Genomic DNA, 26691 nt, shown 5'->3' with positions numbered 1-26691 from the left:
CTGAGCATCCTTTGATTTCTATAGCAGGTTTTGACCAACCTCCCCAGCAGTGCAAGATCTTTGTAACACTTTCCTGGTTGGGATAATGTGTTGCCAATATTCCCAGCAGTTTGAGCTGCAAACTGTAACAATAGATAATGTTCCCTTATTAATATTGTATTGTATGTCTTTATTTATATAGCGCCATTAATGTACATAGCGCTTCACAGCAGTAATACATGTGGTAATCCAATAAATAACAGATAATATAAATAACAGATCATGGGAATAAGTGCTTTAGACATTAAGGAAGAGGAGTCCCTGCTCCGAGGAGCTTACAGTCTAATTGGTAGGTAGGGAGAACGTACAGAGACAGTAGGAGGGAGTTCTGGTAAGTGCATCTGCAGGGGGCCAAGCTTTATGTGCCATGTGTTCAGAATAGCCACAGTCCTATTCATATGCTTCTTTAAGCAAGTGTGTCTTAAGGTGGGTCTTAAAGGTGGATAGAGAGGGTGCTAGTCGGGTACTGAGGGGAAGGGCATTCTCATAATATGAGAATACATTGTAGCTGCTGAGTTACACTGACTGAAGGATTGATTGCAACTGAAAGGCCGCCATTTAGTGAATCGTGGGAGAGCAAATCGATCGGCAGCTTAGGAAATTAGTTTTCAATAAAGGTAATCAAAGGCTCCATATATTAAAACAAAATATATATATATATATTCTCATGAGTAATGTTCATTTAGTTAAACCCTTTGACCAAAGCATTATAAGCCTGCAAGCCGTGTCAAGGCATAACCAAATTTGCAGGTCCTAACACAAAACTGAAACTTCTCCATACTCATGAGAATATTATTATTGAAGTATTTAACTGTATACTATTTACTATATATTTTGTCACATTGGATGTAGCATTGGGCTTTTCTGTCTTTTGTTCTATACATTTGGCCACGCTTAATAGCACTCCTTTTGAGGTGTGTGTATGGTGGGTTCTGGGGTCTGTGCTTGCTGGGGTTGGGGTTTTTGTTCATTTCAATTTTCAACTGGCATCAGTTGTTTGGAGGCTAGCGGCCCCTCCTCCCAGGGTTTAAGCTCGCCCCTCCCCACTTATTAACGTAGGGAAGGTTTTTTTATGTTGCTGTATGGACAGACTCACTGCAGTCATTCTCCCTGCAACAGAGATAAGAGAAGTTTCACAGTTTAGTATTAAGACCTGCAAATTTGGTTATGCCTTGACGTGGCTGCAGCCTTCGTGTTGACCTCTATTTTTATTTCTTCCATGTGTCACTGTCCACTTTTTTTGTTTTCTCTCCCTTTGACTCTCTGCCCCATTCTTGTGCTGGCTGATGTCACATAGGTTTTTTCACCCAGCCCTTGTGATCTGTTTGCGGACTCTTATGGGGTCTTCTCCCCGAAGAAGGTTTGTTGTGTGTATTCGGTGCATTCTTAGAGTAGCGCAGCCGTAGATATTACAGAAGAGGTATGTGTGACGGTAGATGGTTTCTGTGCCAGAAGATATGCCTCAAAGAGCTTTGCGAGTATCCTTTCTCCCTGCCCTGTTAAAGCGCTTCTTTATGTAGGTGTACTGCTAATGTTGTACGCATGACTGTGATTTCACAGATTGCCAATAAATCTTAAATGACATGTTTTGTTGTAAGTGTTACGAGCTGCTGGTGTACACTCGGGCGTGGCAATGGAGTTGAAGGTCCCATGCTCACATCATGTTTTTGTTGCAGACTCCACATCTCGTCAACCTTAATGAAGATCCTCTCATGTCAGAGTGCCTCCTGTATTACATTAAAGATGGAATCACCAGGTGAGGCCCAGCGCACAATGCAAATCCTCGCCTCCCCGCTCATGTGTTGTCCGCGAGGGACGTCTCTGTTGCCATTATTTTCGGTAACCCTTGAAATCCGCTCTCTCCGTGTCCATAGGGTGGGTCAGACGGAGACGGAGAGGCGTCAGGATATTGTGCTGAGCGGAGCTCATATTAAGGAAGAGCACTGCATATTCCGCAGCGAGAGGAAGCCCAACCGGGAAGGTAAAAGCTTGTCCCCAGCTACCTTCGGACCAAGCAGTCTCACGGGACAGAGATGTCTTATTAAAGGGGACACCGGACATGAGGAGAGGGTGCTCCCTTAAATGTGAAGACCAGGCATTATTTGCGGGTGGCTATGTCACAGAATGTAGTTAGTTGTCTGCTGCAAAGCTAAATTTACCATTTATAGAAACATACAATGTGACGGCAGATAAGGAGGAATTGGCCCACCGTGTCTGCCTATTTTCCCATCTACTGTAAAACCTCTCACCCTTTTTTGATTCTTGTCCTTTTGTATTTAGGATAGCCTAGTGTCTATTCCCAGCATGTTTGAATTCCCTTACTGTTTTCCCCCCTCGATCACCTCTGCTGGGAGGCTAATCCACCACCCTTTTTTGTGTGAAGAATTTGAAATGATTTGGATGTTCTCAACATATTCTAAGGTGCAGCGCAAAGATTTGACTGCAAACCAATTGAAACCTCCTCTTTGTTGGCTTTCTATCAAAATAAAATGGCACTTTAGCCCCCCCCCCCCCCTTACTTTACTACAAAGTGTGACGGAGACTGGAAAAATGAAAGCTGCAATCCCCCTTACACATAATTTTACAGAATGGGAACCAGAGTTGCCCCTGGAACTGAACCCGTGCTATTTTGAGTTCTGGGTTCCCTGCAGTTCTCGAAATACTTACCTGTGATACTTAGCAGTGAAGTTACCTGGTTTAAATCTCCCTCTTGGGTAGGGGGGTGCAAACTATTAGAAGATGCCGGGTAAGGGCGTTATAGAGGGCCTGCGATCTCCCCCGACAATCTGTTTAAATGTTGTGGTGGAAAGCGCGGGGCCTCGGTAAGCACGAGGCTCAGTTCGGCGACCCCCTTAGAAAATGTTGCGCTTCCCAGTTTGCGCGCCCCTGCTCTAGGGAAAACCCCGTGTCTGCCAAATAGGCCAAGAGGAAGCCGCTACCTTATCAGTTGTGGCTTCCTATTGGATAACCGTTGAAATCTCCTTTAAAAACCGGGAGGTAATACCAGTAACGTCACTGTTAAGAATCTTTGGAACTGGAGCTGACAATAGGAGGACCCGCCAATGTGCCAATCGTGTAAGGAAGACGTATGGGGTTAGTTGGTTTGGGGGATTACTGCTTTATGGGGACATCTTGGACAAAAATAAACAAAGGTTACTAATCTATTTTGTTTTTTAAATGGTTTAAATGTAGTTGATGGGATATATAGGTATGTCAGCTATTTGTTTAATGTTGATATGCTTTGAAGTGTTCCTGTTACATTACATTTAGTCTTCCACGGTAAAACAGGTTTTGGAACATGGTCCTGCCATCATTGGTCAGACCGCTAAACGTGAGGACACTAAGCTCCTGAGTAGATAATGAGCGTCAACGGGACTTGCGTGTTTTTTTTTAACAGGACACATAAGTAAAAGTCTCACTTTAAGAGTAATTGTCAAGTTGCGTAAGAATAACTGTTGTCTACCGTAGCTATGTCGACTGATATTATCCCTGGTAAATGCTTAGTTGCGATTTGCTACTTCTTCTCTTGGTCACGGTGTGCAGCAGAGTCTCAGTCTCTGTTCCTTTTCTAGATTATGTACAGGCAAAGAAGGGTGGGGAGCCATGTTGGTCCTTTCTGCCATATAGTAACAAAGGAGGGAGAGGGAGTGGGGGGTATGACATATTTTATTGGACCGACAAGCTGTTGATATGTTACAAGCTTTCGAACCTCTCTGAGTCCATCAAGTAAACCTGACTCTGAGAGGTTGGAAAGCTTGTAACGTATCAACTACTTGTTGGTCCAATAAAAGGTATCATACCCCCCACTCCCTCTCCCTCCGTTGTTACTACATGGATTATGTGTATAACAAAAAACAGAGAAGCCCAAAGCTGCATCCAATATGACAAAAATACACAGTGAAATACCTATATATCGCTTGAAAACGGGTCATTTAGCTAAACCCTTTGGCCAAAGCATTTTAAGCCTGCAAGCCACATCAAGGTATGACCAAATATTGCAGGTCCTAACACTAGCTGATTAAAATTCTTATTTACCTCTATAATTAGAGGAAGAATGATTGCATTGGATCTGTCCCAACCAGCTGCATTAAAAAGACCTGCTTACTTGGAAAGTGGCTTGCAGACTTAAAATGCATTGGCCAAAGGGTTTAACTAAATGACCCTTTTCAAGAGATATATAGGTATTTCGCTGTGTATTTTTGTCATATTGGATGTAGCTTTGGGCTTCTCTGTTTTTGTTGTATACATTTAGCCACGCCCAGTAGCACTCCAAAAAATATTCATTTTTGGAGTTTCTTAGAGCTTGCTGGGTATCTGTGTGTTTCACATGGATTATGTGCCAGATTGACAAGTGGTGCTATCTCCATAACATTTTGATGGGCCTTTCTATTTTCTTTTCAGTGATTGTGACCTTGGAGCCCTGTGAGAGGTCGGAGACTTACGTGAATGGGAAGCGAGTTGTGCAGCCAGTGCAGCTGCGCTCTGGTAAGGACAATCTCCATACATAGCAGCCGATATGGAGACCATTTTATTAGACATTTGTAATTAACATTAATGTGAGGTACAGGTTAGCTCTTAGACTTTCCCCCTAAATGCACTTTTGTCACAAAAGCTTGTGTACAAACTGCACGGATGAAGAATGTTTTTTGTGTTTGGTTCATTAAACCGGCAATCCAAGCTGGCGTTTTTTTTAATTATTATTATTATTAATTTTTTTTTTTACATAGGATTTTGAGGTAGGGGGTCTCCAGAGCTGAACCCCATTAATTTCATCTCCGGGGAACCCTGATTCCGGAGATACCTCCGTAGGAGATGCCGGTAGCTGCTCCACTCGGCTAGCAGAGTTCGCGTTTCAAAGCTCCCGCGCGCTGTGAGCCAAAAGAAAGCCGGGACGTCATCCGGTATGGCTTTCTATTGGCCCGCGTGACGCGGAGCTTTAAACTTCACCGACATACTGGCCCCTTCTTTGGTGGTCTGTATCTCAGGAAGCAGGGGGTCCCTAGAGCTGAAATATATGGGTTTCCGCTTTGGAGACTCTCCGCTTCAATCCAATGTTAAAAAAAAACAGTTTTAGAAAAGCATGAATGGCTCCTTGAAGCAGGTGCTAGTAGTGTTATGAGAGCCTGATCCTGTTTAACTGGGAGGGGGGGTGGCCTTTGCACATTATTAAATAAAAATACTTTTTTTTTGTTCTTTTTAAAGTTTAATACTTGAACGAAGCTTACAGTACATTAATGGTAAATATTTTCGTGGGGTCTATTACTCCACAGTGATATCACAGGCAGTACTTTATTTAAAAAATAACTCATGTCCATTCTGTGGATTTGTTACCGCTGGTTTTGCAGTTGGCCTTTTCTGGCACTAAATTTGCACGGCTATGAAACATACTTTTGAAATGACATAAGCAACAGCATCTTTAATACTTAATACTTTAATAGTGCTCCAATATATATATGGCTGGGTGGGACTTTGAATTGCGATTGCTGGTCTATTGATATACATTCATTTTGTGTGTGTGTGTCTAGATATTTTCTTCTGGTACAACACACATTGTACGTTAGTGTTTGTGTGCTGGCAGATGCTTTCCCTGTGAGTAGTACTTTCCCACATTGATTCCTGAGAGGAATCCCTTTCCTGCTTCTCCCCTTATAACAGGGGTTCTCAACTCCAGCCCTCAAGAGCCCTCCCAACAGGTCAGATTTTAAGGATATCCCTGCTTCAGCACAGGTGGCTCAGTCAAAGATTGTGCCACTTGTGCTGAAGCAGGGACTGATTAAGCCACCTGTGCTGAAGCTGGGATATCCTGAAAACCTGACCTGCTTTAGGGTGGGGGGGGGGGGGGGTCTGGAGTTGAGAACCCCTGCCTTATATATTACCTGCTGTAATATGAACGTGACAGAATGGGGCATTTAACCCCGTGTGTCTTTTTCCAGGGAATCGCATCATTATGGGAAAGAACCACGTGTTCCGTTTCAACCATCCCGAGCAGGCCCGGGCAGAGCGGGAGAAGACGCCTACTGCAGAGACACCTTCCGAGCCAGTGGACTGGACCTTCGCCCAACGTGAGCTGCTGGAGAAACAAGGCATTGATATGAAACAGGAGATGGAGAAAAGGTAAAGGGCATGCTGGGAGGGTAGCGAGGAACAAAGTAACGAGTTTAGTACCAAAGGACATTTCCACCCTTCATCACTGGAAAGATCAAAGTTGATCGTACCTGTATCCGTTGTCCTTTCGGGGGACAGTAGAGTTGTACATTTATGTGCTGATGTTGGCTTTGTATGGCTGGGATCCCACTGCTGCCATCAAAAGTAGTACTGTTACGGAAGTCATACCAATCTGCACATGGAAAATAACCTGTTATCACTAAAGACATATTGACCATTTATGATCTTAAACGTTGACAAATATACGTCATGTAAGGCTTTCAATAAAAAATACTATACAAGAAAAACAAGTCGTGCTGGGCAAAGGAATCTTCTAGTGCCGCACTATTCAGACACACGTCTCATCACAAGACATCATTATATTATTGACTTTATGTAGCAGATAGTTGAAGCACACACTGCTGTAAATATTTCACCTGAGGGAGGGGGTTCCCCCAAGACGGCGGGCGCTTCAACTTTCGGCTAAATAAAGCAAATGTTCTAATAATGTCTTGTGATGAGACCTACTTCTCAGTAGTGCGGCATGAGAAGATGCTCTGCCCGTGCATCACTGGCTGCGGGAGGGGCTGATTGCGGAAGCCTGGTTTGTGCAGTTACCTACGTGCCTTGCAAAACCTACTGCAGAAGAGATGCTCTCTTTACTGGTAATCGCGGGGAGGAATGGCTCCTAAATCAAGGTGCCAGAATTGCGGTATAACTCTTACATCACATGTGTTAAATTAAACTGCGCAAAATTATTCTTACACACACATCATTTTGTTCTTGTTTGCTATAATATTAACATGTGGTGGCCAACTCCAGTCCTCTAGGTCCGACAACACACCAGGTTTTAAGAATATCCCTGCTTCAGCACAGGTGGCTCAATCAGTGTCTCCGTCAACAACTGAGCCACCTCTGCTGTAGCAGAAATATCCTTAAAACCTGACCTGTTGGTGGCCCTTGATGACTGGAGTTTGCCACCCGTGTGTTAACATCGGCCACTACAAGACTATAACATTAAAACAAATATCTGTGTACGGTGTTTCGGTGAAGTGTGGGACGTAATCCCCGAGCCAGTGCTCTGGGTGGTGTGCTGCGTTTGCAGAGGCTCCGCGCTCTTCCCTAAGGCATTTACATTGAATGCCGGGGGACCGCGCGCGGCCTCTGCAACTTCCCTTACTGTGACTCAGTCGGCTTGGACAACGCGGCGTCTAATGACACCGCGTGGTCACATGACATCACGTGACCCTGCGGCGTCATTTGATGATCTGGACTTGCGGGGCGCAGGGCAAAAAGTTTGCACACCCCTGTTCTAGATCATAGAAAGAAACATAGTAGCTGTATAGAGTCAGTAGTAGCAAGCAATAGGTTTGGTGTGACCCTCCAGGAGGTATATAACCACTGCGCAATGTATGCAACCACAGCGCGATGTATGCTTAAATGTCAGGTCAATAATGGTCTGGACGATGACACCGGTAGGAGAAAGGAGGAGAGTGGGGGGGAGGGCAAAACCAGCAGCAGAAACACACGCGATGACGGTTAACCCAATCCTCACCACTATAAAGCCCCAAATATATCCCACTGTCGCACACTGGCCATGATAGCACGGAGGACAAAGTATGAAACAACTCGGTCCTGGGATGTCCGTGTCTGTGTCACGGTGCAGCCAATGTCCACCCTGGTTGATGCATGCTCCAGCCGAGAATGAATACGAACAAGTAAGAAAAATAAGCAGTGCACTGCAAAAAGCCGGTATAAATAGCTGGACTAATAGCCGTAAAAAAAAAAGATTTTATTGCAGTTGAAAAATTCACATCGTTCCAGCAGTCATTTCTGACGCGTTTTGTACCGCATTGGTATTTTGTCAGAGTGATACGAAACGCATCGGAAATGACTGCTGGAACGATGTGAATTTTTCAACTGCAATAAAAAAAATTTTTTTTATGGCTATTAGTCCAGCTATTTATACCGGCTTTTTGCAGTGCACGCCTTTATTTCTTACTTGTATGTACGGTGTTAGGCCTTTATCACTGCTCATGATTGCTAACTTTACTCTTCTAGGCTTCAGGAGATGGAGATCTTATACAAGAAGGAGAAAGAGGAGGCCGATCTCCTTTTGGAGCAGCAGCGACTGGTAAGTGAACCAGACACCTTATTCCTTACACAGGTTAATGGTTCAACTCCTTCTGCTCACATTATTCTGCCAGTATTCACACTCTTTACTCCTATTACTTGTGAAATGACTACATGCTGCTCTGTGCGGTCTCTTAGTGCAAGGTTTACATGCAAATAATTGCATGTTGTGTGTAGCGTGCTGAATGTTTGTGTCCTGTGAAATGATCTACTTAACGCAAATGCCCTTATACAGTAAGCTGTTGGCACAGCCCAGTCCTGTAAGTGTTACTGCCTGTGATGTGTGCTGGCTTCTTTGCATAGGGTTTATTCCCTGTGAGCATCCAGTTCTGTGATGGGCCTAATAGCTGATAATAGAGCTGTTCCTTTTTGGTTATGATCTTAATTGTGGTTACGGGGACAATGACCCTTGGAACCAAGCTGTGCCCATATTTCTCAGCAACCACAGGTTACCTCTGCCCTGGACTAATTAACCAAGGGGTTCTCAACTCTAGTCCTCAAGACCCCCCCCAACTAGTCAGGTTTTAAGGATATCCCTGCTTCAGCACAGGTGGCTCAATCAGAGGCTCAGTCTTCGACTGTGACACTGATTGAGCCATCTGTGCTGAAGTTGGGATATCTTTAAAACCTGACCTGTTGGGTGGTCTTGAGGACAGGCATTGAGACACCCCCCCACCCCCCATTAACCCATTCTACACCTTTCTGCCTGCACTGTTGATTTTCTGGTGTGTGAGTCTCAGAAGTGTAATACACTGTTGTGCGCTGCATGCATTTTCCTCCTGCCGCTGCATGCAGTCTGTACGTTTTCTCTCTGCCTCACTGCGAGGACTGACGGACACATTCTGTGCCTGCCTGTTCTATGAGCTGTTACATTCCGTACGCACATCCTTTCATTCACTAATAGAAAGCCTCTGGACACACAGGGGAAAAAATGTCTGGCTATTTCTAGCAGAGAGATTGTTGAACTTTTGATGGTCTGAGTGAACTGGTGCTTGGAGATGAATTGCTAATGACTGCCAAATGCCATCTCATATTTGTTATGTGCCATAGCGTAAGGAAAACATAAGCCTCTGTAGGCTAGCACACTAACATTTATTGATGATGGAGTCTGAAGGCATAATCCGGTCTTGCATTGGTTGGCTTTGTAACTGAGAAAGTCGTACTTCAAAGTCTTCCATTTAAAGCACCTTTCAGTAAGGATCTTTACATGTATTGAGAAAGGGGGGAAATGGATCTTTACATCAAATTCTTGAGAATGTATTGGCTTGTGTGCCCCTTATTCCCAGATTTGATTGTATTGGTACTTTGAACTCTGTGTAGGGAATTTGGTGCCTAACAAAAGTTGTATTTTATATTTTCTTTAATTACATTTTCCCTATTTGTAGTTCATCTTTTTTTAATATTGTGGCATTGTGTATAGCTATTATCAGGCAATACTACCCTTTTTGCTGCAGCGCGGCCACCTTGTGCAGATAACGGAGTAAATGCTGTAGCCACTGCATAGTCTAGAGTGTTGGGGGGAGGGGGGACGACGTAATGGTTACTGCTAGTCATCCCAGGAATTGTATGTTAGCAGGCTGGTTATGGAATACAAAAAATACTGGGGTTGAAGCCCCAATTAACCAATGCTACAGAGCTTATAACCCACTATTTTAAATGTTATAAAAATCTTTCTGCTTAAGAGACCAGGTCACGTGGTGTGGTGAATGCATGCTCGAGGCTATGTATGTTAACCCCTAGATGGCAAACGGTCTAGCAGTAGCATAGAGAGTTGTAAGGGGGAGTCTTGCAACCCCTCCAGACCTCTCTGTCTTTCTGCATCGTGGTGCCCGCTGGTCTGCCTGTCCCCGTCGGTATAGGTGCCTGGTTATGGAATACATTTATGACATTGAATTGTGTCAGACTGATCTCTGAAATTATCCATAGTTATCAATGAATGGTGAGACCACAAGCATAATGATGACAGTATGAATGTGGGGAAAGGGGCAGATCAGTCCCTTAAAGTGTGTGAAGGGGACAGCAGAAAATCAGAAACAGCTGAGCGTTTTTACTTGCAGACTTGGCCTATAAAAGTCTCACGTAGATTTGTGTTGTATCCATGGGATGTGCTTTGGAGGTTTGAAGTGAGATGGCTCGTGTGTGTGCAGTTTATTGACTATTTAAAATAATTTCCATTCGATTTGAGGCAGGGAGAATGACAGATATGGGAGTGTATCTCATGTGGTATTCTCCGACACTATTAATGCACAGTGACTCCCAACCATCACCGCTCTTCTCGTTCTCACACTCAGGGCTCTTTCTGCACAGGAATCTGTACTAAAGACTTTGTAACACCTTGTTCTATCTCTCCTTGAGTATGTAATCTTTCCACCACCGCTCCTTTCTGAAGTAGAACATAAACACCAGCGTCTGAAAAACTGCATCTACTAACCAGCGTTTACTTACCTCCTGGCTGTCCTTGTCCACCACACTTCTTGCATTTCGGAGTGGTGGTTTTGCTGTGCGGAGAGAACCAGAAATGGCAAGTGTGCTGTGGCATGCTCTTCTGTTTCCACCTCTAACTTTGTGCTCTCTTAACAAAGGCTGTTTTCCTCTTCAAGCTTTACACAGGTTATAGGTGAGGACTATACAATTAGTTTGCCTTAAATTTAAAAAAACTCACTCATTTGTTTTCCATATTTTTTTCTTCATACATGTCATGTTTAATTTTTTTTTCTTCTTCGATTGCATTCACTGTTAGTTTTTATTTTTTTAATCATTTTTTTTTTCCTTCATGTTTTCATATTTTTTTTTTTTTTGTTTCTTTTGGGGCCATTTTGATTTTTTTTCTTTCTCAAGGATGCGGACTCCGATAGTGGGGACGACTCCGAGAAGCGTTCGTGCGAAGAGAGCTGGCGCTTAATCACCTCGCTGCGGGAGAAACTTCCCCCGAGTAAAGTACAAAGCATCGTCAAGAAGTGCGGCCTCCCCAGCAGCGGCAAGAAACGGGAGCCAAATAAGATGTACCATATCCCTCAGCGCCGTAAGCTGAGCAAAGATTCCAAGTGGGTGACCATCTCTGACCTGAAGATCCAAGCCGTAAAGGAGATATGCTACGAAGTAGCGCTGAATGACTTTCAGCATAGCCGCCAGGAGATTGAAGCTCTTGCCATAGTCAAAATGAAGGAGCTCTGTGCCATGTATGGCAAGAAGGACCCTAACGTACAGGACTCATGGCGGGCTGTGGCTCGGGATGTCTGGGATACAGTGGGCGTAGGAGACGAGAGGATCGAGGATGTGCTGGCCGTTGGGAAGGGGTCCACGGATGTGAATGATCTGAAGGTTCACGTGGACAAGCTCGAAGACATACTGCATGAAGTGAAGAACCAGAACAACATGAAGGATGAAGAGATTCGAGCCTTAAGGAACAAGATGTTGAAAATGGAGAAGGTTCTACCTCTGATTGGGCCACTGGGGGAACGCAGAGTCCGAGAATCTAGCATCGAAGGTGAAAAGGGGATTGCAAGTGAGAAATGCAGAGCAGCAGGAGAGGAGCCGGAGAAGGAAGAGCAGGTTTCCCATATGATTGAGAATGACCCTTTGTTCCGTCGAGGGCGCTCCCAATGGATGAGACAGGAGCAGATCAAGTTTAAGAACCTCCAGCAGCAGGAAATCACCAAGCAGCTGCGCCGGAATAATGGCCCCCATCATTTCATCCCACCAGAGAACCGCAAGCCTCGTTTCCCCTTCAAGAGCAACCCCAGCCACAGGAGCTCCTGGAGCCCTGGCACTCACATCATCATCACTGATGAGAAAGTGATTGAGGTGAAAGTCCCCAAGGAGGTGGAAATCAAAGAACAACAAGAGGAGGTGGAATCAGAGAAGCAAATATGGAGCCCCTACAGCCAATCCCGCAACCAGCATCGGATCCACCAGCAAAATTGGGGTTACAGCAATAACCAACAACCCCATACTGCACGCTGGAGAAGCAATTCCTTGAATGGTTATCAGAAGGGACTTCGACGTCAAGCATCAGGTTCCTCTGAGTCCTTGCAATCTTGTGATTCATATCAGACTGCCGACGTGCAGAATTTTCAACACCAGCATCCCGGACTCCAGCAGCAGCAGAATTGGAGCACTTTCCATTGCGGTAGCAGAGAAGATGGAGCCTACAACTCATATCACAAGCAAGCTGACCGGCCCCATCAATACCACCAATTTGTTACTCCGCCACGCATGAGACGTCAGAACTCTGCTCCCAACCTGAAATCCGGCCGAGAAACCACTGTCTGAACTTTTTTATGCATCAATTCTCTAACGTGCAGCCTTGGCTGACATAGCTCAGAGCACCGTGTGGATCGGAGCAGACTATGCACACTTTGGCCCAAACCGTTAGTTCTCTCTTTAGACACAACTGGTTGCTCAACCATGACTGTGTTGGGTGTTCTGGGGGTTTCCTACTCTTCTGTCTTGCTTGTTGTCTGTTGCCTATTTTATAAAGTTTGTAGCTCAGTGCCCAGGAAGGGGAGTGGATTGTGGATGCGTTGGGTGAGGGATGTCTCAATGTTCTGGGGATCCTGCGTAGCTTCCCTTGAAAGAAGTAACCAATGGGAACCTCTCCGTCCATGTCCTGAAGGCATACTACCTCTCCCGCCCATCTGTTTTCAGTGTTCGCTTTGTCTTTGTACTACCTGTTCCTTTTTGTAAACCTACAGAAATTATTCTCACTCTGCAGTGTCTGATTTCCCATTAGGCCCGGGCCTCTTGCTGCCAAATTTGGGGGTGGCAAAAATGGCCGCCCCCATATACTTTTGCCGCTCTCGCGGGTCTACCTGGCCTGATGGGAAGTCACTTAGCTGTTGCGGCTGCCTCCTTACCTGCTGCCCTCTTCCTCATTCTGAAGACGAGCGCCTCGTTGCCATGGCAATGCAACGTTGCGGCGTCAAGTGATGTTGTGTCACCATGGCAACGCTGGTGACGTTGCTGCGGTTCAGAAGGAGATGGGGGCGGCAGTAAGGAGGCGGCCGCTACAGCTAGGGTGGTGGATTTTCAAATCCGTCGCTGTCACTTTGGTTGTGCTAGATACCTGAATCCAAGCAGAGCCTCTATTTTTCATGTGCACCGATCTCCTTTCTTCCCACAAAATAGATCTTACACTTGGTGTTGAATCATTAGAGACCCCTAATACATTTTAAGAATAGAATCATGCTTCTCTGAACTGAAACAATCATAAAAAGCAAGAAATGTGACGTTTCTGTATTTACCCTTTCTCTGCTGGATTGAGTGGGTATCTGCTCCTCACTCTAAATCTAGCTAGGGCTGTCCTGTATAGTGTGACCTGCACAGTGCTATGTAGTGTGAGCATTGCCACAAGTGGAGCAGGAAAGAAGCTTGCTGAGCTACCGGTTTCTGGTGTTATTTAGCGGGTGGGATTCACTTCTTCATCTATCCCAGTGGCCCCTAACGACTGATAAATCAGCCAACCTTTTGTGCTTTTCTACCTAACCACTGATAAATCCATTGTATAAGTTATTTGCTGTCAGAGAGGCACAATGCATTGCACTTTTTCTTCAATTGGCTTGTTGAAGGTTGGATTCTGTCTGCAGAATTGATGGAGGTCACAGAGTTACTGAAGGAGGCTAAAGTAGTAATTCCTATTTTTGCTGGACGTTGCCATGGGCTTTTCTCTAACCGTCTAACGCCTTATGTGATTGAGTTCCGAAAGTTTTGCAATGACATGTATGTGTGGGAGGTTTCTGCTGAGCTGGGTTCATTGAAATGAAGTGGCGATTCCTAGCATGAAGTCAGCTGTGTGCCTTGAATCTGCATTTGAGTGAGCTGGTTGAAGAGTTGCGGTTGTGTTTGAGATATTGTGTGTAAAGGATCCAAGTCCACAAAGGGGGTAAGGTGGGACTTGCTCTAATGTGCAACCTTAATGTGTGTTCAAAATAAAATCAGACGTGGGGAGGGGGAGCAGCTGCTGCTCCATCCCCCCCTAACCCCCATGTAAAGTAGAGGGTCCCAAGAGCTGAAGCACTCTTATTTTCAGCTCCGAGGACCCCCTGGTTACGAGATGCTTACAAGTAAAAGTAGCGGATTCCTGGCCACTCCCGGGGAAATAAAGCTATTTAAATCTCCTGTGTCATGCCGGCCCATAAGGGACCTGCAAGAACATCCATTTTAAATACCAGGAAGTGCTGGCACTACCTTTACTGGCAAGTATCTCTGGGGCAAGGGCAGGAGTTGCCAACTCCAATAGTCATGGACCACCAAGCGGTCAGGTTTTAAAGATATCCCTGCTTCAGCACAGATGGCTGTCGTTGGGAATTTGCTGCTTTAATGTGCTCCGATTTGATTTTGCAGTTTTATTAAAGCAGTGCCCCCGTTGAATGCAACAATCACCTCAGTATTTTGAAAACGGACTTTACATTTTGCTCTTTTCCAATGTTCATGGCGGTGATACGTATGGGAAGCTCCACCCATCAGTCTTGAGTAGGACAGAAAAATAGCTTCTACAGGTGTGTTATAAAAGGCACCTCCGCTCACCTGTAGTCAGTCTTTTTCTGTCCTCAGTAGAGTAGGTTTGTTGTTTTTTTGGACACTCGCCCCAGGACTGCTAGTGCAGTTCAGCCGGCGGAGGAGTTCTCTCAGCCTCTCTCTCCTCCGCCGATGCTTCGTGTATCGCGTCATGGGACAGCTATCCAGAGGCCCCAGGAATTACCACGGCGGTCCGCAGAGTCGCTTCTGAGGGCAGCGGGAGGCGGACCCCACAAGAGAGGCGGTGAAGCGTGCCAGAACCAGAAGTGCAGTGGAAACCTAGTGGGGGACTGTTAAACGCACAGCTGAGGCAACAGAATGCTGCTTATGTGGACTGAAGGAGGGGAGTGTATGCTGCAAGCTATGGAGAGCAATACAGCCAAGGGGTCATTGCTAAACCTTTCTGGGTGAGTACTAGCTCAAGTTTTATTCAAAGAGAGAGCAGAAGATTCATGGAACGTAATAATGTTTGTTTTATGTACCTCTGTAGGACTGCCTAAGGATGGAGCTTCAAAAGGATCTGTAGAGATTTTGCATCACAAAAAGGCAAGTATGAAGAAACAAAATATTTGTGCAGCATGTGACAAGTCGGCTTTAGAAGGGAAGAAATGGTATGAGGACTGCCTTAAAGCTACAGCCATCCAGGCTCCGGATCAGAGGAATTATTTTCTTCAGTGGGTGAAGGACACAATGACGCAGACTGTGGAAACGGTTGTGTCACAATCAAGTAAGGAACAGTCAAAAAGTTCAAGGTCACAGAGTAGTCTGAACAGAAGAGGCTCCTCGCCTGAGGAGTCGGATATTATCTAAGGGAGAACGCCTAGACTCGGATCGGGAGGGATTCCAGGAGGAAGATGCTCTTTGATACAGAGTTAGTGCCGCCACTGATTAAAGCTGTACGAGGAGCATGGAAAATGGAAGATCCAGGAGAGGATTCACAGAAGAAAGTAAGAATGTTTCGTCTCCATACTGTACTTAAGGATATGCTTGAATCAGTGTGGATACAGCCAAAGGAAAAGATGATGTTGTCCAGAATAAGATGTACCCTTTTTCAGGGGATAATGCAAAGACTTGGGAAACTCCTCCATAGGTGGGTCCGGCGATTACCAGCATAGCGAGGTGTGTTACTCTTCCGGTTAATGACGCCATATCATTAAGGACATAAACAGAAGATTAGAGAATGTCCTAAGGAAAGCATTTGTGACAGCAGGAGCAGCCTGTAACCCAGCGGTGGCCACAGCTTCTGTATCCAGAGCTATGCGAGGCCGGGTCACTAATATTGAATATGTGCTGGAAAACAGGTTTAAGAGAATGGCAACCCTGAAAGCGTTGGCTAAACTCAAATTAGCCACAGATTATATGACAGAGGCATCATTCGACACTTTTCGTTTTACATCATATATAGATGTCCCTATTACTCGGGATACCAGCCTGATAGGATAAATTATAGAGGCCAGATCATATCAGCCTGGAAAACATTCCTCAACACCATCTAGGGCACAATCTTTTTCGGGACTCCAGAAGTAGAGGAACGTCGAGTGGAAGGGCCTTTTGAAATAAGGGGTGCCAGCATAGTCATAAAATTCCTGGAGATGTTTCAAACAAAAAAAAGGAGGTGGGAGGGGGGTCAAGCGACCACAAGAAAAGGTGAAAGATTTCAGCGTTAAACAGTTTAGGAAAAACAAAAAGAGTAACGGACAGAGATTTGTATGGGCCTATTAGGTAAGATGACCACCACCCCCAAGGTGGTCGGATGGGCGAGATTCCATATGAAACCCTTACAGCGCAACTTCCTAGATTGCTGGAATGGAAAAGGATTCGCAGCAAGAGGTCAAGATACCAAAGAGAAGCTAAAATGGTTGTCGCAAGAAAGAAACCTGGAAACAGGAGGTTCACTATCATTCACCGTTCCTCTGGTTATAAAGACAGACGCAAGCATGTCAGGCTGGAGGGCTCACCTAGGCGACAAGATGGCACAAGGGAATTGGTGAGCCCAATACAAGGGATATCACGCCAATTATCTGTAACTAGAAGCCGTAGAAGAAGACTTAAGGGTGTTTCAAGAGTGTGCAAGGTTGACATGTCTTAATAAAGTCAGACAGTCGGACGGCAGTAAAATATGTGCAGCGACAAGGTGGGACAAGCAGAAAACTAATGCAGGTAACGGCAGCCATTATGACTTGGGCCAGATTAACAGCAGTCTATCTCCCACAACAGGAGAACTTGACCGCCGATTTCCTTAGCTGACAGCAAGTATTCCCAGGAGAATGGTCTTTGAACAGGACAGTTTTCCAACAGATTCAACAGCGTTGGGGTCAGCCAGAGGTAGATCTGATGGCCTCCATCTCCAACAGGAAGGTACTGCTGTTCTGTTCCAGGAGAGATCACCCTCAAGCCTTTCAGACGGATGCCCTGAGTTTCCTGTGGGACTTCAATTTGGTATATGTCTTCCCACCCATTCTGCTTGTACCAAGAGTATTGAGGAAAATAGAAAGAGAGAGCAGAGGTGATGGTCATCTTAACCGACTGGCCAAGACAGACACAGTATGTTCAGACAGTGCAGATGGCAATAGATGGACCATGGAAACTACCACACATATAAGACCTGCTGGAACAAGCACCAATAAAGCATCCAAACGATGACGCTAGCAGCCTGGTGACTTGAGCAGCAGATACTAATGCAAAAGGGACTTTCAGAGAAGGCAATTGAGACACTGATCTGTGCCAGAAAGGTGTCAATATCCAAGGTATATTACTGGACCTGGTTGAGATTCCTGTGATGGGGCAAGGAAAAAGAGCAGAACTGCATTAATCATCCTTCAGCAGTGCTAGTCGAATTCCTTCAGATAGGCTTTGATAAAGGTCTTTGCCTCAGCTCCCTCAAAGTCCAGATGTCCGCTTTAATAGCACTAATGGAAAGAGATGTGGCCAGAGAGAGCACATAATCAGATTTTTACAAGCAGTAAAAAGATTGAGACCTCAAATTTGGTATGTAATACCTACATGGGATCTGCCAGTGCTTTTAAAGGCAATGGTGGAACCACCATTCGGGGACCTGTCACTAACCATGCTAACACAAAAGACCGTTCCTTGTCGCCATCATATCGGTGAGAAGAGTGGGCGAGTTGTAGGCCTTAGGCTTAGGCCCCGCTGCACGCGTCCGCACGGCTGTCTTGCTTGCCGGCGGCGCGTGCAACTCACTGCACCGCGGTCTGCGGACTGCAGGGAACTTTTTTTGGAGCGGATGGGGGGGCGTGACCAAAACGGGTTGGTGGGCGGGGTGTCATGACGTAGGGGGCGGGGCCATTACACACATGCACACACAAGGAAACCCCTCTGCCGTGTTGCTTCTCTGCCTTTAACCACCACCACCAAATATGCTGCTGCTGCCTCTCCTCCCCGGGAAGAATACGAACTCAGGGAGGGGAGGCAGGGAGGGAGGGGAGGCAGGGAGGGAGGGAGGGGAGGCAGGGAGGGAGGGAGGGGAGGCAGGGAGGGAGGGAGGGAGGGGAGGCAGGGAGGGAGGGGAGGCAGGGAGGGAGGGGAGGCAGGGAGGGAGGGAGGTGAGGCAGGGAGGGAGGGGAGGCAGGTGAGGCAGGGAGGGAGGGGAGGCAGGGAGGGAGGGGAGGCAGGGAGGGAGGGGAGGCAGGGAGGGAGGGAGGTGAGGCAGGGAGGGAGGGGAGGCAGGGAGGGAGGGGAGGCAGGGAGGGAGGGGAGGCAGGGAGGGAGGTGAGGCAGGGAGGGAGGGGAGGCAGGGAGGGAGGGGAGGCAGGGAGGGAGGGAGGGGAGGCAGGGAGGGAGGGAGGTGAGGCAGGGAGGGAGGGAGGTGAGGCAGGGAGGGAGGGGAGGCAGGGAGGGAGGGGAGGCAGGGAGGGAGGGAGGTGAGGCAGGGAGGGAGGGGAGGCAGGGAGGGAGGGGAGGCAGGGAGGGAGGGAGGGGAGGCAGGGAGGGAGGGGAGGCAGGGAGGGAGGGGAGGCAGGGAGGGAGGGGGAGGGAGGGGAGGCAGGGAGGGAGGGGAGGCAGGGAGGGAGGGGGAGGCAGGGAGGGAGGGGGAGGCAGGGAGGGAGGTGAGGCAGGGAGGGAGGGGAGGGATGTTGTCATGCATTTTAAACCACACAAACCCCCGTTGCTCGATACAGCTCCCCTCCTCCCCGGCTCCCTGCAGCACCACGTGACGCGTCGTCGCTTGGGATCAGGATCGTCGTGTATCCCCTTCTGGCTGACGCGTCACAGTGCGCAGCGAGCCTTGCAGGGTGGAGGGACTGGGGCCAGCTCGGGAGGAACACATGTCTCGTGAGTGACGCGCACGCGGCTGCGCGCGCAGCCGGATGCAGCGGGACACAGGCCTTATCCTTTAAAGAACCGTTCCTGGTTATAGATCAGTACAACATTGTCCTGAGACCTGTTACCATATTTCCTTAAAGCTGCAGTTCAGTCAATATCCTGCATGTGTCGTTTTTTTAATAAATCAGTTCTGTAGTAAGAAATAATACTTTTAGCATTTTCTGTTTTAAAAAAAACAACTTTGAAAGACCAATTTTCTTGTATTCTATTTTAACAGCCATTTGCTAAGGCACTGCCCCTTCATGTCCTGTCACAACCCCTGGCACACCCCTTTGTCAGCCCTGCCCTCCCTCTAGCACATGTCAGTGCAGGAGTGCTCATGAATATTCATGAACTTCCACTGACAGACAAGCAGAATATAAACACACAGAATAAAGACTGATCTGCAGCTTTAAGGCGGAGTCCCCAGTGGCCACGACTGCATGTGTATCAGAGTACCGAGCGGCGCGTGAACAGGTAAAAGCCGCGGTCTAGGGGTAGCGATGGGGGGGCGCGGCCATGACGGATGGACTGTCTACACTATCTGCACAACCATTGGTTGATAGTCAACATGTGGCCGTGTCCCTGCAGGGAAAGACAAAATCGTTGTCTTCCCTTCCAGTGGTCGCGTCATCGCGCTTTGCGTGCCCACGGACACACGCGACTGGAGCCTGCCCCATAGAGGGCTATGCTCGGTGCACGCGCGCCACCGGCGACTCGGCTTAAGGTAGTATCTGCATTTCATCTAAATTAAGAGATTGTCCTGCCATCCTTTGTTCCTCAGCTAAAAAACCCAAAGGAGGAACAGCTGCACAAGCTGGATGATGAGAGTTGTGTAAATCACGATCTGGAGCAGGTGGAGGACTTTAGAAAGTAAGATAGACTATTCGTACTTCAACAAGGTACCAGAAAGGGACAGGCCAGCATCAAAGGCTACCATTGCTCCTTGGATCACCACCTGTATCCGTGATGCATAAAGGCATACAGAGATATGTGGAGACAAGTTCCTGTAGGGTTAAAAGCTCACTCAACAAGAGCAATGGCTACCTCATGAGCACTGAGCACAATCATCTCCCGCAGAACTGTGTAAAGCAGCAGTGTCGTCATCGCTTCACACACTTATATAAGCCTTTTAGACATCCAATTGTCGGCTGACACAAGCTTTGGGCGCAAGGTGTTGCAAGCGGTGGTTCAAATAAAATTGGCACAAAAAGAATCTGGGCATCTGTCTTTTTTTTGTCCTTCTATTCCGAGTATCTTGTTCATTGTTCCTACCCTCAACTTGATGGCTTGGGTATGTCCCATACGTATCACCGCCAAGAACGCTGAACAGGAAAATAAAAAATGTGTTCCTTATCGTCATTTCCCCCCCTGGAATAAATTCATGGTGATGAGTATTTTCTCGTCCCTATTAATAGGAGATGGCAAGGGAGGTTTAGCTTGGGGGAATCCTGAGACTGACTACAGGTGAGCGGAGGTGCCTTTTATAGCACACCTGTAGAAGCTTTTTTTCCCCTGTTCCTAATCAAGATTGAAGCGCGGAGCTTCCCATACGTATCACCGCCACGAACTTATTCCGGGAAATTCAAATAACGGTAAGGAATAAGATTTCTATGTTCTTTCTTTTAAAACATGCCAAACTGATTTTAGTATACATCATAAAATAAGACCTATATTTTGGTAACGTCCTGTACCATTAAAAAAAAATAAAAAATCAATCTTTTGATAATTGCTAAATCGTTGCTAAAACAAATTTATGTATTCTTTAAATGTTTTCATTGATGAGCTCGCCAGTCAGGACACTTTTTATTTTTTTTGTTTTTTTTTTTAAAGTTCACAAACCAGTAGTGTGAAAGATTTAAAATATTTATATCTTCCAAATCAGAGCTGCTGAAGTATAGAATAACCTGGTCAGATTACGTATAAACCAAACAAAATGTTAATCTAAAAACAGCATAGATTATTTGATGTACAAATAAGAAAAGCATTGTCTTTGTTGGTCTGTGCGTAATATACAGATCCGTAATCCAAGCCAGGAGTGGCCAACTCCAGTCCTCAAGAGTCACAAACAGGTCAGGTTTTAAGAATATCACTGCACAAGCACAGGTGGCTCAATGAACGACTGAGCTAGACTGTGCTGAAGCAGGGGTTGCCTGAAAACCTGACCTGGGGATGACCCTTGAGGAACTGGATTTAGCCACCATTGCTGTAGTCCAAGCACATAAAAACCTTTAAGAAGGAGGTTGTATTAAAGCAGTAATGCCCCACAGAAACCTATCTGAGTTTAACTTGCTAAATGTCGGTGTTTTGCCCCCTGAGCATGTCCGGCTGTTTTTTCTTTTCTTTGTTTTTCTAGTGTTAAAAAAGAAAATCTTTAGCTTCTGATGTTACCAAGGTAACCTTTACTTATCAATGAGCTCTGGGGAGAACGTAACTCTGCATAACAGCCATGTGTAGCATTGAGTGAAAGGCCCCCCAAATCATGTTACCTGTTAATCATACCTAGTAACTTTATTGCATTAAAGGATATATATATCAAAATGTGAAAAACTCAAAGCACACATTTTAGTCTTTGTTCTACAAATTTGTTTGTTAATTAAAAGGTATCACAATTTTCAACCAAGGTGCAAATTGCCTAGGACCAGAATTGGCCAGAAGATGACAATGCTTCTTTTAACCACCGTGCCTGCTAAGGGCCTCAGGCAAGCTTCCCACTCTGAGCTGTTCTCATGGGACCTGCATCATCAGTATACTGATCAAACATTTCTGCTGCCATCAGCTGAACCTTTACAATGTCTATGGAGCTGGCAACACGCCCTGCTTTGTTGGTCACTCAGCCCTTCTGTGCTTTCTGCTGCTGAACAGTCCTCTATACTTCCAAACAAACGTCCATCTGTCACACTTTCTATCCCACAACCCTCTTTTTTGCTACTTGCTCGTGTTATAGATTGAAGGAAAGCTTTTTCTCCAAGTACTTTCCAGGAAAAATGTGTTGGATTGTGGAATTTCCAACATTTTGACCCTCTCCCATCACCGCACTTATTCCATTGTCCTTCACCTTGTCTTCTAAATGACTTTAACGCTTACAATTAGAATACTTACTCACTGTTAAATTCTACACACTACAGCAGGGGTGCCAACTTCCGTCTTCAAGGGACACAAACATGTCAGTTTTTAAGGATATCCCTGCTTCATCACAGGTCGCTCAATCAGTGAGGCAGGGATATACTTAAAATCTGACATGTTGGAGGTCCTTGGAGTTGTCCACTGCTTACTACAGGGAATTGGTCAAAATGTTGTATCACTTGTGTGAGATGTTAAACAGGGGAACCGCATGTGAGAGGTCAGCAGCAGTACACCGGTTATTTCTTCTGATGGCTACTACAACCGTGGCCTCCTCCCTTTTTATTGGCCCATTTCCGCTATATTCATAATGGAAGTTGCATCTTATGAAGACCCTGCTTCTGGTGTCTGGCTCTCCCGAGTCATCCAAGGGCTGTTGATGAATATAACCTCACACTTTTGCAGGACCCTAAGGATCTTGATTGTAAGGTGCTATATATTATGTTTGTCATAACCCCTCCAGTGCTGCTGCACGGGTGCGCAAACTGGGGGGGGGGGGGGGTGCGGGATTATCTGCAGGGGGGTGCAGGGTTTACCGGGGTCCTGCTTGCTTCCCGAAGGCATTTAAATTAAATGCCAGGGAAACGGCGAAGGCCTCTGTAAACTTCACTTACCTTGGTTCAGCCGGCTTCTGGAGACGCGTCTCTATGGCAACGCGGCATCGAATGAGCTGTGACGTCATGACGACCAGACGCCCGGAACCAAGGTATTGGGGAGGGGGGGCGCGCGCGGAAAGGACAGCGGCAGGGGGAAAAGATTGCGCTCCCCTGATCTGTGGTATTAAATGAAGTACAAACCAATGGGAGAAAAGGTTGGGAAATGTAACCCTTCCATGCTATCAGTATATATGTAACTATGCACAAAAGAGGCGCTTGTATGTCCTCCCAGCACTGAATGACTTTATTTGCCTCAATCCAAGAGCCTTCCCATACCTTATACTACCTATGAACACAGGTGCATCTAATCCTTGTACCTGGGATGGTTCCCTGGTTGACTGTGTTGCTCCATTTCATCCTTGTACTTTTCATACAATACGGGAATGACCTGTAAATGTTTCTGTGCGCGAGTTGTTTCTGCTTTATCTCTTATCGGGATATGTGCAACCAAGAACTGGCATCGGGGCACAGTTTGGTGATTGTTCCATTTTGGTTTTAACCCTTTTCTTTGTTATCAAGCTGTCCAATGAGCAGATTTCTGTATCGAGTCCATGGTCTGTCTGTATATTGCATTTAGGCCGCTCTCTGAATAAACATGGAAATGCTCTTGAAACCCTTTTAGCATTCTTGGTCCTCATTATATGTGGCGTTGTTTACTTATCCAATTTGGGCAATATATTGATACCGGTTTAATACTTTGTTTGCTAGAGCAAAGCTTTCCATCTCTACAACCTAATGGACGAATCCATTTCTAACTCTCTAAAGCCAAGATGCAGACATTTACAAGTGAGATATGTGCAGGTTTCTAGATGGGGCTTGTACATTTCGGAGAGAAACATGCCTAGTGGGAGATAGAAATGTATTATTTCTTAGGGGGTTTCCCCATTGCTTAAGTGTGCAGTTAAAACATGACCCCATATTAGACAAATATAGGTGACCAGCGCATCAGAAGCAGATTGAATCCCTTTTCATAAGGTATATAGCTCCGCTTGGACCACTCCACAGTATTGGGGTATTAGTACAGCATCCCTGGCAAGGGATAAGGGACTAGTACCTAGTGGTCACTGGCACACATACATAGTACAAAGATTGTCCCATATGAAGCTGATGAATGCGTAAACCCACAGGGGTAACTCGCTGTTTTAACTCCCAGGTCCTCGATGCGGTCCAAGTTCGGTTCCGGACGGCGTGCAGATCCACCAAGAGGATGAACAGGAAAGTGAAAAAGAGAAGGGCAGCGCACTGCCAGAAAAACAGGAGGAGGCTCACAAGTAAAATGAATTCTTTATTCCTGAGATGGATCCAACATAACCCCTAGAGAGCTCAAAAATCACCACACCTACGCGTTTCGGGCCGTGTGCCCTTTATCAAGGTGTATACACCTTGAATTCATTTTACTTGTGAGCCGCCTCCTGTTTTTCTGGCAGTGTGCTGCCCTTCTCTTTTTCACTGTCCTGACTCCTTATTAGAGACTAATATCTTTAGTGCCTTACACCAGCGGTGCGCAAACTGGGGGGCGCGCCCCCCTGGGGGGGCGCAAGATTGTTTAGGGGGGGCGCAGGAAGCAGCGGCGATTTTGCCAGGAGCAGAGGGAAAAAAGCCGTCTGCAGCTGCAATTTTTCTTTTGGCCATTAGGTGGCGCTGCGCTGTGCTACAGTACACAGCAGCATCTCTTCCTGCATCAGCGACATGGGGAGAGGGGGTGAGTGAGACTGGCACATGGGGGGAGTGAGACTGGCATATGGGGGGAGTGAGACTGGGACATGGGGTGAGTGAGACTGGGACATGGGGGAGTGAGACTGGCACATGGGGGGAGTGAGACTGGGACATGGGGGAGTGAGACTGGGACATGGGGGGGGTGAGACTGGGACATGGGGGGGAGTGAGACTGGGACATGGGGGGGAGTGAGACTGGGACATGGGGGGGGAGTGAGACTGGGACATGGGGGGGAGTGAGACTGGGACATGGGGGGGGGTGAGACTGGGACATGGGGGGGGTGAGACTGGCACATGGGGGGGGAGTGAGACTGGCACATGGGGGGGGAGTGAGACTGGCACATGGGGGGGGGGAGTGAGACTGGCACATGGGGGGGGAGTGAGACTGGGACATGGGGGGGAGTGAGACTGGGACATGGGGGGGAGTGAGACTGGCACATGGGGGGGAGTGAGACTGGCACATGGGGGGGGAGTGAGACTGGCACATGGGGGGGAGTGAGACTGGCACATGGGGGGGGAGTGAGACTGGCACATGGGGGGGGGGAGTGAGACTGGCACATGGGGGGGAGTGAGACTGGCACATGGGGGGGGGGAGTGAGACTGGCACATGGGGGGGGGGAGTGAGACTGGCACATGGGGGGGGAGTGAGACTGGCACATGGGGGGGGAGTGAGACTGGCACATGGGGGGGGAGTGAGACTGGCACATGGGGGGGGAGTGAGACTGGGACATGGGGGGGGAGTGAGACTGGGACATGGGGGGGAGTGAGACAGGGACATGGGGGGGAGTGAGACTGGGACATGGGGGGGGAGTGAGACTGGGACATGGGGGGGAGTGAGACTGGGACATGGGGGGGGAGTGAGACTGGGACATGGGGGGGAGTGAGACTAGAACATGGGGCGGGAGTGAGACTGGGACATGGGGGGGGGGACTGGGACATGTGGGGGGAGTGAGACTGGGACATGGGGGGGGGGGAGTGAGACTGGGACATGGGGGGAGTGAGATTGGGACATGGGGGGGGAGTGAGACTGGGACATGGGGGGGTGGGAGAGTGAGACTGGGACATGGGGGAGTGAGTGTGAGACTGGGACATGGGGGAGTGAGTGTGAGACTGAGGCATGGGGAGGGTGTGAGTGACATGAGGGGGGTGAGAGTGTGAGATGGGGAGGGGGGTGAGAGTGAGTGTGACATGGGGAGGGGGGGTGAAAGAGCTACATGGGGATGAGAGAGACATTGGTGGGAGGGAGGGAGACACTGGCAGGAGTGAGAGAGACACACAATGGCTGGAGGGAGAGTGTGAGAGAGACACCGGGTGGAGGGAGAAACAATAGCTGGTTGGAGAGTGCAAGAGAGACACTGGGGGGAGGGAGAGGCAATGGCTGGAAGGAGAGTGAGAGACAATGGAGGGAGGGAGACACTAGGGGGAGGGAGAAAGAGAGAGACACACACAGGGGGAGGGAAAGAGAGTGGGGGGAGACACTGAGGGGAGGGATAGAGAGGGACTGGAGGGGGAGTGTGAAATACAGGGAGTTGGAGAGACTGGAAGAGGAGTGTGAGACTGGAAGAGGGGAGAGAGTGAGAGACAATGGGGGGAGGGAGAAAGAGACACACACTGGGGGGAGGGAAAGAGAGTGGGGGGGGAGGGGGAGACACTGAGGGGAGGAATAGAGAGGGACTGGAGGGGGAGTGAGAAATACAGGGAGAGACTGGAAGAGGTTAGAGAGGTCCTGAGGTGTTCTAATGTGGCGGGAAGAGAGAGATTAATAATACAGCAGAAATGGGAACGCTATTAGACAAATATTATAATATTTATTTTTAAGTTATGTAATTTGTGCTATAAATACTTTTTTTGTAGACGCGTGGCGGGGGCGTTACAAAGCTGGTTCGCACTGACGTCATGCACTGCACATGCACTGACGTCATGTGATTTTGATTACATCAGGCAGGGGGGGCCCGAGAAATTTCATGGATGAAAAGGGGGGCTCGGCATAAAAAGTTTGCTCACCCCTGCCTTACACCATCACATTAAGCATGTAGAACACG

The 26691-nt window shown here is 47.3% G+C and overlaps 1 protein-coding gene across 28 annotated transcripts in view; it reads left to right on the top strand.

Moving 5' to 3' along the window:
- The window catches only part of KIF1B (kinesin family member 1B), a 160332-nt gene that overhangs the window by 87714 nt on the left and 45927 nt on the right, over nt 1-26691 (top strand). For 16 of the 28 annotated variants that reach the window (XM_075603533.1, XM_075603541.1, XM_075603532.1 and 13 more), the window contains 5 exons: nt 1716-1795; nt 1914-2020; nt 4441-4524; nt 5973-6153; nt 8245-8317. In XM_075603533.1, the coding sequence (XP_075459648.1) occupies nt 1716-1795; nt 1914-2020; nt 4441-4524; nt 5973-6153; nt 8245-8317 (525 nt within the window). Of the gene's footprint in view, nt 1-1336; nt 1400-1715; nt 1796-1913; nt 2021-4440; nt 4525-5972; nt 6154-8244; nt 8318-11154; nt 18271-26691 lie in introns of those variants that run through there. The other 12 variants (XM_075603520.1, XM_075603523.1, XM_075603519.1 and 9 more) reach the window with 2 other exon arrangements.

The sequence above is a fragment of the Ascaphus truei genome, chromosome 6 (assembly GCF_040206685.1).
Source record: "Ascaphus truei isolate aAscTru1 chromosome 6, aAscTru1.hap1, whole genome shotgun sequence".
Taxonomy (NCBI): Eukaryota; Metazoa; Chordata; class Amphibia; order Anura; family Ascaphidae; genus Ascaphus; species Ascaphus truei.
This window is presented reverse-complemented; position numbering and strand designations above follow the sequence as displayed.